The 21452-nt window shown below is 36.7% G+C and overlaps 1 protein-coding gene across 1 annotated transcript; it reads left to right on the forward strand.

Annotated features, from left to right (window-relative positions):
* Positions 1-8533: 8533 nt before the first annotated feature.
* On the forward strand, positions 8534-14710 carry LOC137656151 (chymotrypsin B-like). Its single transcript, XM_068390325.1, has 12 exons — positions 8534-8721; positions 8849-8880; positions 9065-9204; positions 9502-9593; positions 9828-9949; positions 10459-10577; positions 11097-11265; positions 12467-12551; positions 12703-12886; positions 13445-13599; positions 14323-14443; positions 14601-14710. Exons 1-12 carry the CDS (start codon positions 8683-8685, stop codon positions 14639-14641), a joined length of 1299 nt encoding a protein of 432 aa, XP_068246426.1. The 5' UTR covers positions 8534-8682; the 3' UTR covers positions 14642-14710.
* The last annotated feature ends 6742 nt before the right edge of the window (positions 14711-21452 follow it).

A 21452-nucleotide genomic window follows, 5' to 3' on the forward strand; every position in this document is an offset into this window, starting at 1 on the left:
CAAACAACTGACACCAGATCAGGCTTGTTTCAGGGCAGGAAGATCCTACTGCTCTCAAGTACTTAGCATCACTCAGTATATGAAGAATAGGTTTGAGTTTGGGAAAATCACAGGGGTAGTATTTGCTGACCTAATATCAACCTATGACACCGTGAACCACCGGATGTTTCTTTTAAACCTTGCCAGTTACTTGCAACTCAAATATTGTTCATGTTATCCAGTTACTGCTGAGTAAAAGACTTTTCTTTGTTGAAATGGACGGTAGGAAAAGCAAGTGGCGAAAACAGAAAACCGGCTTTCCACAGGGATCTGTGTTGGCCCCATGTCTTTCATCATCCATACCAAGCACAGTCACAAATTAGAGATATCTGTAGATTTTTACATGCAGATGATCTGTGCCTAGCCATCCAGTCAGATTCATTTACTACCAATGAGAGTAAATTATCAGATGCTTTGAAAGATATTACAGAATACTTCTGTGACGGGCCAAGAGAAGGTTGTGACTCAAACACAGGATGGAAGCAACTGAGTGAGTTTATTATTAAATGCTCTCCTTTATATACAAAAGCTCAAGGCAACAGGAAATTTCATGTTAAAAAATCGACACCGTTTCCATTGAGAAAAACAGACATGTTTTTTCAGATTCTTTTTAGTGCGAGGGGAGAGCGAAGATACAAGCACAAAATTAACTATGTACGATCGTGTGACATGCGGTTGGTACATGGCTCCCCCTTTAAAAATGACATACTGTACATGTTAAATAGGGCGCCCTGAATCTGGAGTGGTAGTAGCAAAAACTGCGCCGATTAGCGGCAGTGAGTGGCTGTAGAAGTCGTTGGTTGGGGCGCGAGCGAGTGGTGGATGACGGGTGGCTTTGTTGCCGCTCCGACTCGTCACGGGGTAGGCATATGTATCCTACGGCATTCATGGGCGTGTGTCCTGCGGCATTCATAGGCGTGTCCTACGGCATTCATAGGCGTGTGTGTCCTACCGGGTTCATAGGCGTATGTGTCAAACGGCATTTATAGCCCTACGGCATTCATAGGCGTATGTGTCCTATGTCATTCATAGGCGTGTGTGTCCTACGGCATTCATAGGCGTGTGTGTCCTACAGCATTCAAGTCAGCTTTGGTTGAAGTTAAATAGGTGTCATCTTCGTCAGGAGTAGAGGTGTTGATGGAGGTTTTGAAGGTCATGAAGTGACTGTCCATAAGGGCGTAGGCTTTGGTCACCAAGTCCTTTATGGGTAAACTATTGACATCGGGTATGGACGCGCGTACAGGTTCGGGTAACCGGCTTACCCAAAGGGCATGAAGTAGGTTCACTTCACGAGGAGAGCTGTCTGCGGCAGGTTGTAGGCGAGTGATACTGGTCATTTTCCTGAGGGTGAGGGAAGCCCTTTGGTCCCCCAATGGTTGTTGAGAGAGCTGAAAAAGCTTTGCTGTACGGGTGGCTGGCGATGGCTAGTACTGCTGCAGAAGGTATGATTTGAGGGTATCATAGTAACGGTGAGAGGAGGGGTGGGAAGGCGGGAGGAGCGAGTCGCTCCGGGGTCACCAATGTGACGGGCCAAGAGAAGGTTGTGACTCAAAGACAGGATGGAAGCAACTGAATGAGTTTATTATTGAACGCTCTCCTTTATATACAAAAGCTCAAGGCAACAGGAAATTTCATGTTCAAAAATCGACACCGTTACCATTGAGAAAAACAGACATGTTTTTTCAGGTTCTTTTTAGTGCGAGAGCGTAGAGCGAAGATACAAGCACAAAATGAACTATGTACGATCGTGTGACACGGTTGGTACACTTCAAGCAAAACTTCCTAAATGTCAACCCAGACAAAACACAGGTATCTACTTTCCCTTTTAAAAATTACTAGGCAAAAAGGCAGTTGAACATCTCGTAGAATGATAAGAAACTGAAGAACGATAGCTTCCCTGTCTATTTAAGCATTAAATTAGACCAAACACTATCTTTTGGGAAGCAGGAACGGAAAGGAGAAGGTAGCTACCAGAAATAACCTCCTTAGCAAACTTGTCTATTCAAACTAGGGAACAAATCCTTCAACCTTTAGACAATTCCCATAAAGTTGAAGCTGAACTTAACGAAGCATGTTGCATAATTACTGGTGCCTTAAGACCAACACCCCTTCCAGTACTCAATAGATTGGCAGGCATTGCACCACCGAACATCAGCTGAGCAGCCCATTCAAAGACCCAAAAATATAAACAAGAGAATGATGAGAGGCACCTGCTATATGATCACTGGGTGGTTAGGCAAAGATTTAAATCCCGCAAGAGCTTCATGACCACCACTAACCTTGACCCCAGGAGTCAGCAACTTACCACCTAGAATGCTGAAGAGAAAAAGACCATGGCCCACATGGTGAGGCCATCCAGAACCCATGTGAGTCTCTTTCCCATAGAACAAACCACCTCTGTAGACAGCATTATTGGGTTACACTTAATTGAGAAAGAACTAGAGTTGGAAGGGCTGGAGGCAATCTTCATAAGTGGGGTTCTCGCCCCCTCTGCTGAGTGCCCATGTGGGCATCTCATTCAGACAATGGGCCACATAATTCATGGGTGTGAACAGGGGATAATCTGTACAAATTTGGACCTTTAAATTAAGCTACTATGCAGTGGATACAATGTTGGTACGATAAGATATGAAGATGATGGTTACAGACCTGTTTCTGAATGGTCACCAGGTTTCAGTGAATTGATCATGCAACTATAAAGGTTCTATCAACTATTCTGTGACACTAGTGTACAAAACCCGCTAAAAATGACAGCTAAATATTTAGGCAGATATGCACACACACAGACTCAACCCTTCCCACTCTGTCCTCCTTTCCTAACTACTACACGGTGGTTGTGGTATCTGAGTGTACCTCTCGGGGTACCCATTCTCACCAGGGTAGAACTATTGTCTCCCCCTACCGGAAGAACCGGGAGAGACCGAGTTTTTATACGTCTGGCAATGCAACTCAGCGTGACTGGAAAGAAATATATATATATATATATATATATATATATATATATATATATATATATATATATATATTTATATATATATATATACAGTACAACCACACACACAAACATATATATATATATATATATATATATATATATATATATATATATATATATATATATATATATATATATATATATGAATATATATATATATATATATATATATATATATATTATTATTATTATTATTATTACTAGCCAAGCTACAACCCTAGTTGGAAAAGCAAGATGCCATAAGTCCAAGGGCTCCAACAAGGAAAAATAGCCCAGTGAGGAAAGGAAAAAATGAAATAAATAAATGATGAGAACAAATTAACTATAAATCATTCTACAAACAGTAACAACTTCAAAACAGATAGGCCATATATAAACTATAAATAGACTTATGTCAGCCTGCTCATCATAAAAACATTTGCTGCAACTTTGAACTTTTGAAGTTCTACAAATTCAACTTGTAAGACTTTCACAATAAGCCAATTTTTTGTGCAATTGAAGAATACACAGACCCGATGTGTTTCTCAAAAGTAAATTTGCTGTCAAGAATCACACCTAGAATTTTAAAAGAGTCATACAAAGTTAAAGAAACATTATCAATACTGAGATCCAGATGTTAAGGAGCCACTAACCTTGACCTACTTACAATCATACTTTGAGTATTATTAGGATTCAACTTCATACCCCATAATTTGCACCATGCACTAATTTTAGCTAGATCTCTATTAAGGGATTCACCAACCCCAGATCTACATTCAGGAGATGGAATTGATGCAAAGAGAGTAGTATCATCTGCATATGCAACAAGCTTGCTTTCTAGGCCAAACCACATGTCATGTGTATATAGTATGAAAAGTAATGGGCCAAGAACACTACCCTGTAGAACACCAGATATCACATTCCTTTACTCACTATGGTGCCCATCAACAATAACTCTTTGAGATCTATTGCTTAAAAAATCAATAATAATACTAAGAAATGACCCACCCACTCCCAACTGTTTGAGTTTGAAAACAAGGGCCTCATGATTAACATGGTTAAAGGAAGCAATAAAATCAAGGCTAAAATCAAGGGATTTCTGTACAGCATTGGTGATTGTAAAAAGGGCATCACAAGCTCCAAGGCATTTATGTAAACCAAATTGCAAACTAGGGAATAAATGATTACCTTCAGCAAACCTATTAAGACGTTTTGCCAGAAGATGTTCAAAAACTCAACTAGTTAATTTAGCCTCAGGAAAACAGGAATGAGGAAGTTCAAGTTTTTCATCACGGTTTATTATCAAAAACATCAGACAAAAGGGTTGCCTTTCCCTTTGTACAGTGAGTGACTGAGCCATCTAGTTTAAGTAAAGGAGGAACTGTTGCATCTACACCAAAGAGTGCAGATTTAAGGCTAGACCACCATTTCTGTTCCTGAGTTGTACAAGAAAGGGTTTCTTTTATGATTAAATTGTATTCTTTTTCAGTTGAAGCATAAACTCTCTGAGCAAAAGCTCTAAGCTGAATATAGTTATTCCATGTCAAATCTGATCTCTTTCCCTTCCAAAGATGATAGGCCTCCTGCTTCTCCAAATAAGCACGTCTACAATCATCATTGAACCACGGTTTGTCCTTCACCAATTATGTTGACTAGATTCTCATTCAAAGGGACAACAGGATCAACACTACTATATAACTGTGACCAATTCAAGAACGTAAGATCATGCAAAATCCCATTCCAGTCTGCTTGAGATTTCATATAAATTTTACAAGAGTATGATACATCAGGGACAGGCTGCTCAGTCTTCACTTCTAATGAAATCAAGGCATGATCATATATCCCGACTGGAGAACCAAGCTTACTTGTTATAACGCCAGGGGAGTCAGTGTATACGAGGTCCAAACAATTACCAGATCTGTGAGTAGCTTCACTTATGATTTGCTCACAGCCTGATTCAGAGGCAAAGTCTAAAGCTCATAAGCCATGGAGATCGGTAGGAGAGATAGAACTTAACCACTCCCTATATTGAGCATTGAAATCACCAACAAAGACAAAAGAAGCCTTTCTATCATCTTCTTGTATCCTAGCCAAAATGGTAAGAAGAGAATCGAAGATAGAATCATCCATGTCTGGATTTCAGTAGATCGAACACAAATAAAATTTGTTATGTCTGCAACAAATATTTATTACCTGAATCTCATGACATCCACATTGATAGCAGGACTTATGAGAAGCAGGTTACTCAGTCCTGATATACACCGCTATTGCCCTGGCCCTTGAGATGTCATCACAGTTCAACATTATTAGCTTCTTAATACCAATTATAAGGAGCTCAGATGAGTGCCTCATATTAGAAACCAAAGTTTCTGAGCATAAAAGAATACCATATTGTCTGGACACAACTGTAAGGTCTTGGATATTTGTATGAAGACCACGAATATTGCAATGCAGTAGACGACATTGACGAAATCTAGGACATACTGGTCCCGGATTTCGCTCAATGTCTCCAGACAGCATAAGAATTAATGGTAATAAAAAAGAGACATCATACATAAAAACTAGATTAACAAGAATTATATAAAAAACAATATGTACAGAAATATAAATAAAGTAATTGATCAAATCCATAGACTATAGAAAAAAAGTCGGAAAAACTGGTCAACATGGAGGAGCCGATACACCATACATCTCCTCCTACGCATGTTGATGGAAAGGGCCTCACTTAGATTTCGTCAGTCGTTTCTATCTTGAGCTTTTAAATCAATATTTTTCCATTCATCATCTCCTACTTCACGCTTTATAGTCCTCAGCCATGTAGGCCTGGGTCTTCCAACTTTTTTAGTGCCTTGTGGAGCCCAGATAAAAGTTTGGTTAACTAATCTCTCTTGGGGAGTGTTGGGAGTGCGAATAGCATGCCCAAACCATCTCCATCTACCCTTCACCATGATCTCTTCCACATATGGTACTTAAGTAATCCCTCTTATAGTTTTATTTCTAATACTGTCCTGCCGTTTAAATCTTCTGAGGGCTTTGTTCTCAAATCTATAAAATCTGTTGGATATTGTCTCATCGTGATGCCACGACTCATGTCCATCCAGTAACACCGATCTCACTAAACTGATATATAGCCTGATGTTTATGTGTAATTTCAAGCGATTTGATTTCCAAATTTTACTTAACCTATCCTTCGTCTGATTTGCTTTCTTCAATCTTCCATTAAAGTCAAATTGTAAAGATCCTGTATTGGAGATCATATTTCCTAAATATTCAAATGATTCCACCTCATTAATCTTTTCTCCCTCCAATGATATTTCATCTTCCATTGCATATTTAATTCTCATCATCTCTGTCTTTCTTCTATTAATATTAAGCACAACCTCATGTGATATTTCATACTTTCTGGTAAGCAAGGTTTGCATGTCCTGTGTTGTTTTGCTAATAAAGGCAGCGTCGTCAGCATACTCTAGGTCAGCTAATTATATATGTATATATATATATATATATATATATATATATATATATATATATATACATATATATATAAATATATATATATATACATACATATATGTGTATATATATATATATACATATATATATGTATATATATATATATATATATATATATATATATATAAATATATATATATATACATACATATATGTGTGTATATATATATATATATATATATATATATATATATATATATACATGCACACACACACACACACACATATATATATATATATATATATATATATATATATATATATATATATATATATACATATATATAATTATCGTCATCAGCCGTTACTAGTCCACTGTAGAACAAAGGCCTTAGACATGTCATTCCACTTGCATCTGTTTATGGTCTTTCTATGCCAGTCCACACCTGCAAAATTTCTTAGTTCGTCGATCCATCATCATCTCTTCCTTCCTCTGCTTCTTTTACAATCTCTAGTTACCCATTCTGTTATTCTTAATGTCCATCTATTGTCTGTCATTCACAATAATTTGCTGCCCATGTCTATTTCTTTTTCTTTCAAGTTGTTGGAATATCCTTTACTTTAATATACTCTCGGATCCATGTTGCTCTTTTCTGTCTCTTAGAGTTATTCCCATCATTATTCTTTCCATATCTCTCTGAGTTGTAACTTGCTTATGTTCTAAGGCTTTAGTAAGGGTCCAAGTTTCTGATGCATAAGTTAATACTGATAAGGCCATCTCATTGAATACTTTTCTTTTTAGAAAAAGTGGCATATTACTCTTCATAATCTCATTTTGTTTACCAAATACACTCAATCCCTATTATATGCGTATCCTTCTTTTAATTTCAGTCTCCTGTCCTGGGGAAACAGTTATTGTCTGTCCTAAGCACATATTTTCATCTCCATAGGCTCGTCCAAAACTCTTATTTGTTGTCTCTCAGCATTTTCATTGAACATTATCTTAGTTTTACTGATATTAATTTTCAGTCCTTCATTTCTGCTTTCTCTTTTAAAATCTTCTATCATCTTTTGTGATTCCTCCCATGATTCACTAAAGACAACTATATCATGTATGAATCTTATGTTGGTCAGGTATTCCCCATTAATATTAATTCCTACATTTTCCCAAACCAAATTCTTAAGAAATTCTTCTAGACATGCTGCGAATAATTTAGGAGAGATGGTGTCTCCCTGTCTAATTCCTTTCTCAATCGGAAATTTTTCATTATCTTTACGTAGTTTTAGGATTACTGTACTTCCTGTATTGATATCTTCAAGTCTTCTAACATAAGATTCATCTATTTCTTGTTTTTGAAGGGCTTTCATTACTATATATATATATATATATATATATATATATATATATATATATATATATATATATACATATCTATATACATATATATATATATATATATATATATATATATATATACAGAGAGAGAGAGAGAGAGAGAGAGAGAGAGAGAGAGAGAGAGAGAGAGAGAGAGAGAGAGAGAGAGAGAGAGAGAGAGTCTTTGTGCACAAATATGTACCTACTTTTATGTACATGTGTAAGATGTGAGCCTCTAAGTTACAGAGTGAGTGTTTTGCTTGAGTGAAAATTATGACCAAAATTAATATTCTTTTGCAGATGCTTCTGTCAAACTAATTCCACACAACATTGGGACCAAAGGCTCGTTCAAAGGTGGGGTCATTGACTGCTTGTGGTACACTTTTTGGGCTAATTAGGATACCTTCTTCCTATCATATACATTAATCTCATTTTCCTTTTCACAAAATTTAAAATCTTCTCAATTATTGATAAAAAAACGAAAAATACGTTTTCCGGCTTCTTTAGAACGGAATACTTTATGATCAGTGTTTCATGACACTTCTGCCTTCATTGAGACCATTAGACAGCATCCCTTTCATACCGAATCTAGATCATTAGATTAGAAGGGTACCCCTAAGAAGGGGAGCTATAAGGGGTTGCTCTGTATAAAAAGACCTGAAAGACCAGTGGTTGCCACAAGAGGAGAGAGACATCATCCAGTCCTGATCAGTGTTTGGCAAAAGTTCAGTCCTCAGCAGCTTTGTGGTGAAGGATCAGTCCTGAAGGGTTTTCTGGCAGAGAAAGAACCAAGTCTACAGAGCTTTGAAGCAAAGGTCTCCATCCATCATCACCATTTGCAATGCACATACTTTGCAAGATCCCAATCCTCCTATTCCTCGTAAGAGCAATAAATATATTCATTCTTGTACTTCAGAGAACTGAGATTATGAAATTGTCTTCCATGTGAATTTATTCAACATCATTCTTGAGTACCACATTTAAATTTTGATGATTTATTGTTCCAGATGGGAAGGGAAACTGAATCCTTGAGGTTAATGTGAGTAACTTCTGTGAATTTCTTTGTTTTGAGAATTTAACTTTCAATCTCACATTTGGATTATAATCCCACAATTTGGCTAAATTGGCATTTGTATAATCTATGTAGGGTCAAGTGTGCTACTCATTCATTATGAATGAACTGTCCTGTATTTTTTATTTTATTTTTTGTTCTTATGAAATAGATGGGACGAAAATGTTTCCTTTAACGAAGGTTTTCTATCAAGAAATGCCGATCATCCGCTAATGCTTCCAGAAGACGAGGAAGCTGGATTTGCTACTCACGCGGTGTTAGAAGAAGATTGGAAGGATAATTCAAATGATGGTAACTTTGGGGAAACATTTTAGCTCAACAACTTTTGAAAACTATAACAAGTTCTACTTAACTGTTTTGAAACGTTGGCTTTTCTTAGACAAGATAATTTTTAAAAACACCAGAGTAGGGCAAAGATGTTATCAATTTCAGAAACCTGCAATCTTACAGCAGTGGAAATGTCTGATTGCCATTCGCCCCTCTAGAAATTTGGGACATTTAAGGACATTGTGTATGTTGCATTGGGAAATGTTACATATTTTGAATTAAAGATGACAGTGTCCTGACATTTCTTCTGTTTCATACCAGACAAGGAAACTGTGATCTTGGAGCCCGGTGAGACAGCGTCATTTTCCTTCACTTTCCGCGACAGACAGACATCGAAATACATCGAGTATAAGGTGAGACAGAAGAAGGAATCTTTCCTCTCGATTCTAAAACAAGACGGAAACAAAGTAAAAATGGTAAAGTGCAATGCTGCTTCAATATACTATTTTTTCTTACCAAGAAAATGAATCCATGACCTAAAGTTACTTTTCACGTTACTTGAAAAAAACTTGTCTAAAAGACCTGTGTATTGAAGCACTAATAATGCTCTGTCTATAACACTTTTCTTAAGATATGTTTCAATTCAGATCTCGGAAGACTCAAGTCCTGCTTCTTCTATCGTCTTCAGCTGTGACCTGAAGTCATATAAGAATTCGCTTGACTGCGGTGATGGACAAGTGCTGATTGGGTACAAACACATCAATTTGAGGTAGGCCTAATTCCTCCTTTTGGTGGTTGCATGTTTTGGAAAAGTAGTGAAAGGGTTTCTTGTCGTGAAAATGTAACGTAGGTGTTTCATTTATTAAAAAGTATCATAAATGTTTCATGTGTTGAACATGTATTGAAAGTGTTTATTGTGCAGAAAAGGATTGTATGCTTTTGTGTTTTAAAAAAGTATTGGGAGTTTTTCGTGTTTTGATAAAGAATCGAGTGGTTGTGTTTTTAATTTATCTAAAGATAATAAATAAATTGAAATTGCCAGTGAGGTACCAAGACATACCACACACATTTTTGACAAACTGTGTAATATATATATATATATATATATATATATATATATATATATATATATATATATATATATATATATACTTATATATATTTATATATATCTATATATATATATATATATATATATATATATATATATATATATATATATATATATATATATATATACACGCGCAAAATACCTCATATCATATGAATTCTGGACAGGCTTTGCAGTAGGACTTATAGCCTGAAGAACAGACAAGCTGGAACCTTTCTGAAGATTAAGGCAGAAAATACACTTTCGTCTTATAATGGAAACTTGCAATGCAAAATCTTAGCAACGAGTAAGTATTGCGTTTCATTTCATTTGTTTTATTTCCATCAATTTCTTGATATATCTAATCCATTTGAGATAATGACAACATATTTTCTTTATTCAGCTATGACCTATATAAGCATTTATATGTGTATATTAAATATATACATGGTTGGAGTTGTTATATATATATATATATATATATATATATATATATATATATGTGTGTATGTGTGTGTGTGTGTGTGTATACGTAGCTCTGTATATGATACAGATATCTTAACGAGTGACTATTAATATAAGTTAACAAAAAACAACTCATATTTTTTCCTCGTCAAGCAGTTTCTATCTCGGGACTTGACTAAAAATGTAAACTCTGGTGTTTACAAAGATCATTTTTTTCCTCGGACATATTTGGATTCCTTTGTTTAAGATGTAAACATATTAATGGAAACACTCAAATTACTTTTAGTTTTATCTCCTGAGCTCGTAAGAAAACGAACGTGGAAAGCAGTTGTTCAATCTAATTCTTTTTGTCTTTCTTCAGCCTGTGGCAAAAGGAACGTGGAGAGAATCGTTGGGGGCACAGAAGCGTTGCCCCACGAGTACCCCTGGCAAGTGGGGTTCCTTTTTCAAAATTACCTCCCTTTCTGTGGAGGATCCATCATCAGCAACCGCCATATCCTTACAGCTGCTCACTGCTTTTATGATATACAGTAAATTATTCTATACCTAATTCTAGTATTCTTTGCGTGATTAAATAATTTATTTCCAGCATATTTCAAATTAAGGGCAATACTATTTTTCTGTATGAATCTCCTAAAAATCTCCATGTACTTTACCAATAATTCAGTATGCATTTTGTCTTAATATTTAAATTCAATGGTAATACCTGGTTCGTTTGAAAAATTTTAATAAGCTTATATATGAGTCATCATCATTATCAGCCATTACTATTCCACTGCAGGACAAAGGACTTAGACATGTCCTTCCACTCGCGTCTGTTTGTAGTCTTTCTATGACGGTTTATACCAGCAAATTTTTTGTTTGTCATTCCATCGTCTTATCTTCATTCTTTTGCAATCTCTAGGGACCCATTCTGTCATTCCCAATATAAATAATTTAGGAGAGATGAAGTCTCCCTGTCTATCTCCTTCCTCAATCAGAATTTTCTCACTATCCTTATATTGTTTTAGGATGGTTGTTTTAACATAAAATTCATCTATTCCTTGTCTTTGAAGGGATTTTATTACTGATGAAGTTTTGACAGAATCAAAAGCTTTCTCACAGCCTAAAAATGCCATACATAGTGGTTTCCATTAGTTTGTTACTTATATGGATAGGGTCCGTTGTCGGATACCTGCTTTTAAAACCAGCCTGCTCTATTGGTGAATTAAAGTCTAGCTATCTTTCTATTATCCTAATATGATCTTTGTAAAGATATTTCATATTACATAAACTTTCTGGTTGGCAATTTTCCAGGTCTTTTGTATGTTCTTTTTTTTTTTGTAAATTATTGCAATGATAGATTATTTTCCAAACTGTAGGCATAAAACATTCTTGCAGACATTTTGTGTAAAGGTCAACCATTTTCAGTACTATAAAATCTCCTGTATCTATTATCAAATCAATTATTAGGCCATCTCTATGTACTTTTAGATTGCTGTACTTCCCGTATAGACATCTTCAAGTGTTCTAACATAAGATTCATCTATCCGCAAGCTTTGAAGAGCTTTCATTTATGCTGAAGTTTTGACACATCTGATTTTCAATCTATTTGTGAACACCACCAAATAAGACTATCTTTTTCACATTGCAAGATAAAGAAACTTGAAAGATAACCATATAATATTCCACTTTGACCAGCTCTTCATTCATTTATTTACCTTTTTATTAATTGATTGTCATCTCGGACAGCGATTATTCTAAAGCACGGGCCGTCGTCGGAATGCATGACTTCAGAAAGACATCGGATACAGCCAAGTATCTCAAGATTGATAAGGTAAATTTCGACCATTCTTCTTCTTCCTTTTTCTTCTTAATTATTAAGTAGGCAATATTTCAATCACACTAAACTGTATTACTGAACACAGAGGCTCAATCTCACTTTGAAAAGCTTCCAATAATACCATCCAACTCTAATCCTTCAACAGATAATACTGCATGAGCAGTACAATCACAAAACCTTTGTAAATGACATTGCCATCATCAAAGTGGCTGATCCTATTTCCTTCGACGTCGACAACACCATCTCGCCTATCTGCCTTCCTTCCAATTCTCTTTATAGCTACGACAATGTAAAGGCCACTCTTTGCGGATGGGGACTGACTATAGGGGGTGAGTGTATTGTTTGTATTATGATCGTAGACTTCCATTGTAAATACTCAGAGATTATCCTCCTTTTCGCTGTTTATTGGTTACTTATCGAAAAAAAATATCCAAATCACACCAGGAAACAACAACACAAATACATTAACCGGCAAATGAAGAGTCTCCTCTATTATGATTTTAAGAAACCTACAACTGAACAAATCTACTTAATTTTACACTTATCATGACAGCTTAAACACTGATATGGGATCATGTTCTTGCTCCCACAGCACCGTATTGTAATTCAAAAAAAAATTTAAAAAATATTTTGAATGGAGCTTTGACTAATAAATAGTTAAGATAATGAAAGAGAAAGAGTTTTATTAGATTTTCAAGAGATAATTAAGTACAGTTATCACTGTTAGGGCTACATACCAATCCTAATATGAACTATGGTTCAGGTATCAAACTTAGATAGTGATGGAGTTAGTGATGGAAAATAAGTAACATGGAAATGAAATATATAACAGTGAGGTAAAGTCTTTTTACATGGAAACCTCCTAAAGTTTATCCTTCTTCTCTTAGATATGGATAACTCGTCCTCACCTGCTCTCCTTGAAGGTGTGATGACAACAGTGACGGTTGAAGAATGCAAGAAGAAATACATTGATCCCCAACTAATCAGTGATAAAATGATCTGTGCTTTATCCAGCAACGAGGCATCAGGCAACAGCTGTAGTGTAAGACTGTCGATTCTTAACTCATAACTAGCCTACTTCATAAAACTCTTGGTAGAGTGTCATCATCATCATTATCATCATCATCATCATCATCATCATCAGCCGTATCTAGTCCACTACAGGAATACGGCCTCAGACATGTCCTTCCACTTGCTTCATTTTTTTTTTTTTTTTGTGTGTTTCTATGCCAGTCCACGACCGCAAACTTTCTTAGTTCGTCAATCCTTCATCTTTTCTTCCTTTCCCTGCTTCTTTTGTAATGTCTAGGGACCCATTCTGTTATTGTTAATGTCCATCTATTATCTGTCACTCTCATTTCATGTCTTTTCCATGTCTATTTCCTTATATATCCTGCCCATGTCCATATAATTTTTCTGACATGTTAAAATTTCTTCTACTTTAGTTTGTTCCCGGATCCATGTTGCTATTTAGTGTCTCTTCATGTTATTCCAACCATTATTCTTTCTAGTGTTCTTTGACCTCTAAGTAGCTGATGCTCTAAGACTTTAGTAAGGCTCCAAGTTTCTGATGCATAAGTTAATACTGGTAGGTCCATCTCATTAAATCCTTTTGTTTTTTGAGAAAGTGTCATTTTACTTTTAAAAATCCCTGTAGATTGCTACTTTATAAAATTCTAACAAAGCCCATATTTGTACCTGGGTATTATGACCTTGGATGATAGCTCAAGCAGATTTAATATTAAAGGATTATCTTCCATTACAGGGAGATTCGGGAGGGCCATTAATGTATCAACAAAAAACTTTTACGGAACAAATCGGAATAGTTTCCTTCGGTATTGAAGGTTGCAGTCCATCTTATCCAGACGTTTACGTACGAGTCACAAGTGAGTTACCTCCAAATATATTTATTTATTGAATGTTTCAACGTCATTCAATTTTCTTTCAAAAATACATTAGCAAACATTTTGAAAACTCATCTACTAACATTCTGTAAGTAAAAAAAAAAAATATTCATGGCAATATTTTCCTGTGTTCCTTTAGGTTACTTGGATTGGATCAGAACCCATATGGATTTGGTATGAATTGGAGAGCTGTTTCAAAGGCAAATCACTACTACTACTGCATTGTCGGCATTGATGAGTTTTGATGGAAATTTTCTGATAAGAAAACTTTGTTCTCAGTAATAAATTCGCTAAGATTTTGATCTGGTTATTTATCCATATTTACCTATAAAACCTTTGAAATGAATGGTATCATTGTTATGTAGATAAAATTAAAACTACAACAATCGATTACATTTTATAAAGACTCCCTAGTTAAGAGATATTTAAGGAACTGACTTGCAATGGCACCGCAAAATTAGCTTTTTGAAGTTCATTGTACAAACACACGCATGCATACACACACACATTTATATATATATATATATATATATATATATATATATATATATATATATATATATATATATATATGCATATATATACATGTAGATGGTTAATGAGACGTCAGAATATGGGTTTTTTTTTCTCTTTATTACAAAAAGGTTCGTAAGTACAATATACTGTATACACCTATCACTCTCTCAAGTGTGAGAGCTTTGTCTACTTGAGCGCCCAAAGACAACAACATACTGAGTTATAGGTTTTTGTGGAATTCTCATGATTATAGAGTTCATATACAACACATATCTACATACAAGAATTAGGACATTATTCCCCCCGCCCAACCTCTTTAATCCGGGAGGAGGTGGGCACTCACCCTCACTAGTCTAAGATATATGGAGGACACTACGACCCGGAATAGGCATGACATGTAATAAACAGAAATACAACATAAAATGTATATATATATATATATATATATATATATATATATATATATATATATATATATATATATATATATATATATAGAAATCACCCCCAAAAAAATAACACACCTTCAAGAAAAAAAAAATTATATATAAATATTGCATGTAAAAATGTACACAATACAATATAAATAATTCCACTCATTTCTTCTTAAGACTTCTGCAACTAAAATACAGAATACCCGAAGTGAAAAAAATCATAACATCAGTTTTACACAGCCTCATCAATAAACTCCCTCTAGTTGAGGGAAATATGAGCTTTTTAGGCGGGACACGGGTAGGAATAGATATTCCTTCATCCCTCGATTTTACTTGTCCTGGTTCATGGCACAATCTTACAACATAACTCACCACCACAGTTTCACCATTTATTTAAACCACTACTACACTAGGACTTGCAACTATCGACCGGTGCCCACTAGCTGTTTTCCCGAGAAAATCATTCATCTTCCCGCCCTTCTCTTATAACATTAAGTATAAGGTATTCACAGCTACACATTCTCTAACACTGCCTATCCTCAAGGCTGAACTTTAATCCCGCAGCCACTTGCCATTCAAGAACCGATCCAGCCCCAGCAACCAGGAATCATATAAATACATGAATAATAGAGCATCTGCCTGACGGATCTCACTTGATCTATTTAACCTCTGATTGTTTTTAGGTTCACTGAACAATTTGTCATACGTATTGCCACACTCAACAAAACTACCACAACACTTTACATATACATTAAGCATCAATATAAGAACACATAGTAATCATCAGGTTTATTTATAAAAAAAAAACACGGCAAAAGAAGATATGAGGTCCGTTCAAACAACAACAACAGCAAAAGGAAAAAAAAATCTGCTTATCAACTCGAGGAAAGTCACTTATGCCGGGGTATGGAGGAACACTTTTGAAAACTACCTCTTCAGGCACCATATGTATGTGTACCTGATGATGCTCAGACACTGTGCCATTAATAATGCTTTGTATCACAACTGTGTTAGATTTAACCATCTTTACTCGTTATGGACCCAAATACGCTGGCTCTAGTTTGTGTTTCCTAGGTTGTAATCGTTTCAAATACACACGATCGCCTACACATACTTTTACCGGTGCGGTTTTGAACCGACCATCATACTTTGAGGTGTGTTTTTCATTAGCTCTTTTCAAAAACCTTTCAGTGGTGTTCATTACTCTCCGAAATAGATTTAATGAATATACACGGTATTGTTCATTTGAATAATTTGGCAATTGTTGTGAATCAATCAGGACTGTATATGGTAACAAAGGATCCTGTCCATACACTAAAAAGAAAGGCGTGTCCCTGAGCGAAGCATTTTATGCAATGTTCAAAGCTAGCTCAGCTCTAGGAAGCTTGGCATGCCAATGAAGGGGGTCATTAGCCACTAAGTAACGTAAAATTCGCACTACTTCCCTATTATGCGATTCCACCAAGCCCTTGGCTGAAGGTCTTTATGTGGTCAGTGGAAAGTGTTCAATTTTCTTCAAGTCCGTGACCGATTTCACCACCTTCTTTATACTCGAGACCATTATCACTTATCAAAATTTTCGGGCAACTAAACCTAGTAATGAAAGAGCAGAGCGCCTGGGCTAAGGAATTTGCCGATTTATCCAACATTGCGTAGGTATGAGTGTTTCGAGTAAATGCATCCACAAATACACATATATCACATATTTACTTATGTTGTGTTAAATCAGTGGGAAATGGTATTATCACATCCATATGCACACTATAAAATTTAATAGGAATCACAGGCCACTTTCTGGCTTCCGGTACAATTTTTTCATGTTCTTTGAAACAGTTACAAGCATGACAACCTTTTATATAATTTTCTACAGATTTTTTCATTCCTAACTAAAAGAAGGATTCACATGCTCTCCTTAATGTTTTATCAATCCCTAAATGCCCTTCATACAGACTTGCATGTCCAATGTGGATGGCACAGTTAATTAAAGAGGGAGGAAGAACTACCCGTGCACAATACTCCCCTCCCCTCTTCTCGTAAGCACAATATAAGATATCATTTTCTATACAAAAATTCTCACGAAGCACATTCAGAAATGACGGATAACTCTCTGATTCCCCTTTAATCACTGCTCGTACTCTTTCCGTCCATTCCTCTTTTTTCTGTCCCTCTCGGACTTCTTTTATGTCCCAACCTCCCAAGTCAATCAAACTTGCATCATCAGGGTGTTCATTCTGAACACCCCTGGTCCTGTCCTCGGCCACCCACATATATTCACCTTCAATGCTCATATCTCTCTCTCTCTCTCTCTCTCTCTCTCTCTCTCTCTCTCTCTCTCTCCCATATATCTGCAACTCTTTCTCCCTCTCTCTCTCCTCTACCGTATTCCACTTATTCCTCTGGAGAATTCACATCCTGTTCTCTATTTTCTCTATTTTGATGGGAGTCTTCAACATTTTGGTTACATTCTTCGTCCCTCTTTTGGGCCCTAGTTATAACTCCTATTACTGCACCTCTAGAGAGAGCATCAGCTACCTTGTTAGCTTTACCTTCTATGTGGTGAAAACCCGTTATATTAAACTCTAAATATCTTTCAATCCAACTTGTTTGTCGAGAGGTCAAATCATTTTTATAATACAAATCACTTAAGGGGCCATGATCACTTTGCAACTCAATCGACTGACATAATAAAAAGAACCGATGCCTCTCTAGAACCCAAAGAAGAGCCATAGCCTCTCGATCGAATGTACTATAATTCTTTTCTGCCCCTTTTAATGCCCGGGAAGCAAAACAAATGGGTCGCTCTCTGCCTTCATCATCTCGTTCAGAAACCATGCCATCAACAGCTACGCTACTCGCATCTGTTGTCACTAAAAATGGGCGATCAAATCTAGGATATGCAAGTAATTCATTGCTAGTTAAGGCAGCTTTCAAATGGTTTGAAGGCCCTTTCTTCTTCCCCTCCCCAATTTATTACTTTTTGTTTCTTTAAAGTATCTAAGGGTCTCGCTATCTCTCCAATACCTCTTATGAATTTACGATAATACCCAACGAGCCCAAGGTACCCAGCTACTTCCTTAGAGTTACTTGGCCTGGGAAAATCTCTAATAGCCACTACTTTACTGGGGCAGGGTTGGATACCTTCAGGGGTTATTATGTGACCTAAAAATTCGACCTGTTTACAGAAAAATTGGCAATTTGACAAATTTTTTTTCATACCCTTACGTCACAATGCTTTTAAAACTTTATGAATATTATTATTATGTTCTTCGGCCGTAATTATGATATCGTAAATCTGATATCGTCTAAATAAACAAGAACATTATGGACAATTAAGGGAGACAAAACTGCCATCATTACTCTAGAGAAATGACTTGGAGCATTTTTAACACCAAAAGGAAGAAAATTAAACTGAAATAGTTGATCGTTAGCTATAAATGCCGTTTTACATTTACTGTCTTCCTGAATGGGTATTTGATAGTATCCATATTTTAAATCGAACATTTGTAAAATATTTACTATCCCGTACTTTCATAAGTAATTCTTCGATCGAGGGCAATGGAAATGCATGATCCCTAGTGACTGCATTCAACTTCCTATAATCAACACACAATCTTACCGATTCATCCTTTTTCCTTTAAGCTACAATTGGAGAAGGACAAGGGGATTCGCTCTCCTCGATTATCCCTTGTTCCCTTAATTCATTAATTTCCCTTTTTATCTCTCCCTGGAAATGAAGGGGTACCCTAATTGGCTCCGCCTGTCCAGTTTCAATGCTAAAGGGAAATCTATCAAGCCTCCCGGGTGGCTCATCTCCAATTGCAATTACATAGGAATAATCATTGAGAATGTCACTAAGTACAGGTTGATATTCTGATTGACATAGTTTTCGCGCTTGCATAATCAAATTCTGAGTGCGTTCATCTGTGCGGGCTGGAGTTGTGGCTCCCAACATCCCATTATTAGCAATTTCACATAATTCTAATTCACACACAGAATCACTTCCTAACACAACTTTTTTATTTGACAAATTAACTATCGTTATATCGACTCTGTTTTCTTTTATTTCCGATAAACCCTCTAAAATCATATGGACCCAATTGTCATGGGGTTTAACAACGACCTTGGATCCTTCCAGAAGAGGGCTGCACGGGGTCACTGATATGCTCGTAAGTGTCTGGTGAGACAACACTTCTCTCCTCTCAGGTACAGCTGTTACCTAACTAAAATGTCTCTCCAAGTCCGCACAGGCACTTACTCTCTCATGACTTTCTATCGGCAAAATGTACCCTCCTGCTTTAATGTTATTGTATCTTTTCCCCAAAAAATACACATTTGATTACATGAAATAAACTTTATTCCTAGGATAGCCTTGATTCCTGGAATTCCCAAGGTATGGTTTATGAAAAGTTTATTTCCTCCTGGCGTGTCGAGGACGATGTATGCCGCTGATTGTAGTAAGTTTGAGGAGAATCTTTTTTCAATCAGTGAAACGCTTGCTCTTGTGTCGATCAGGGCTTGAATGGATTTATCTGGCAGATCAATACTAACTGCTAACATTCATTGCCGGCCATTACGAGATATGGGGCACGGGCCAATGACCTTAGCTGTAATGCCGCTGCTCCCTAGTGCTGGGGGGGAGGGTGAGGTCGGGGGTACTGATGAGATCCCAGTGCCTGGTCTAACTCTGTCATCGATGGAAACGCTGCCTCGATTATTGCTTGTGATGTCATGCTGGGGGGGGGGCATCAAACTCCCTCGTCTCCCCATTCCTCTGTTTCCTTTTCTTCGGATGTTGGGCGGGGCGAGGTGTACGTGTGCCACAGTCCCCCGCCATGGGCAATTTTTGCTGAGCACTCCAAGATAGATGACGGTAGGCCTGAAAAGTGGAACAGAAGGGATCCTTGGGTGGGGCACTCCACTTGTTGGTGCCCCTCTCCCCCACACTGCCAGCATCTTCTAACCTGCTGACAGTGTCCTCCCCTAACCCTCTTCGGGGGTCGAGTGCCTCTCATGGTCGCTAACTTCTCGGAATCGGGCTAGTTATTCCAAGTCATTTTTTCTTCTGGCAAACTGTCTAAAATGTTTTGTATCGTGCTCACTACGTCTGCTAACGAGCGATTGTCATCGAACAAATAACCACATAAATACGGGTTTACTAATCTGCGAATATGTTTACGGGCGATCGCTTTTTTATCACCTTCTGGGAGATTGGCACTCCAGGTAGCAAGCGAATCGCAAATTCCGAAAAATGCGAGTTGCAAAACTAAGAACAGATTCACCTTCCCGAATTTTGGGGTTGTAATTTTCTTATATGTCTCCTTTTCTCACATCAGACAAGGCATACTTCTCAATTAAACGTTGTTTTATTTCAGTATAACTTGTTAAACTGCCTTGTGGCAAACGAATCGCAATCCCGAAAAATGCGAGTTGTAAAACCAAGAACGGATTCACCTTCCCGAATTCTGGGGTTGTAATTTTCTTTTATGTCTCCCTTTCTCGCATCAATCAAGGCATACTTCTCAATTGAATGTCATTTTATTTTAGTATAACTTCTTAAACTGTCTTGTAGCCAACACATTACATCCATTGCCAGAGCTTCTTTCAGCAACCTAATTACTTGAATAGCTTTTTCTCTTTCCGACCACCCAAATGTGGCTACTTCAAAGTCTCAAAAAAACTTCCTTCAATTGAAACCCTTCATTAGGCTGTTGATCATCAAAAGGCCTAACACTTGCCTGGAGTTCTGGCTACTTTCGAACTACGATTTGCGTATCTTCACTTGGCTGTGCATGTATACTTTCACTTGTGTGCATTTGAACTTCATTTATGTACGTCAGATATGCTCTGGTTGCTTGCCGCTCCTCTTCTCGTTCAACCAAAAATCTGTTCATTAGTTGTTTTAAATTTGCTAACTTATTTTCCAATTCTTGCGTTTTAATTTCCTATATATATTCTCATCGGCATATCTCCCGCAGTAGCAGCGTCTCCTTCGTTAGTTCTCGCGTATCTAGGCATCTTGAACTTTTATTTTACCGTCTCAA

Source organism: Palaemon carinicauda, chromosome 17, assembly GCF_036898095.1.
Source record: "Palaemon carinicauda isolate YSFRI2023 chromosome 17, ASM3689809v2, whole genome shotgun sequence".
Lineage (NCBI taxonomy): Eukaryota > Metazoa > Arthropoda > Malacostraca > Decapoda > Palaemonidae > Palaemon > Palaemon carinicauda.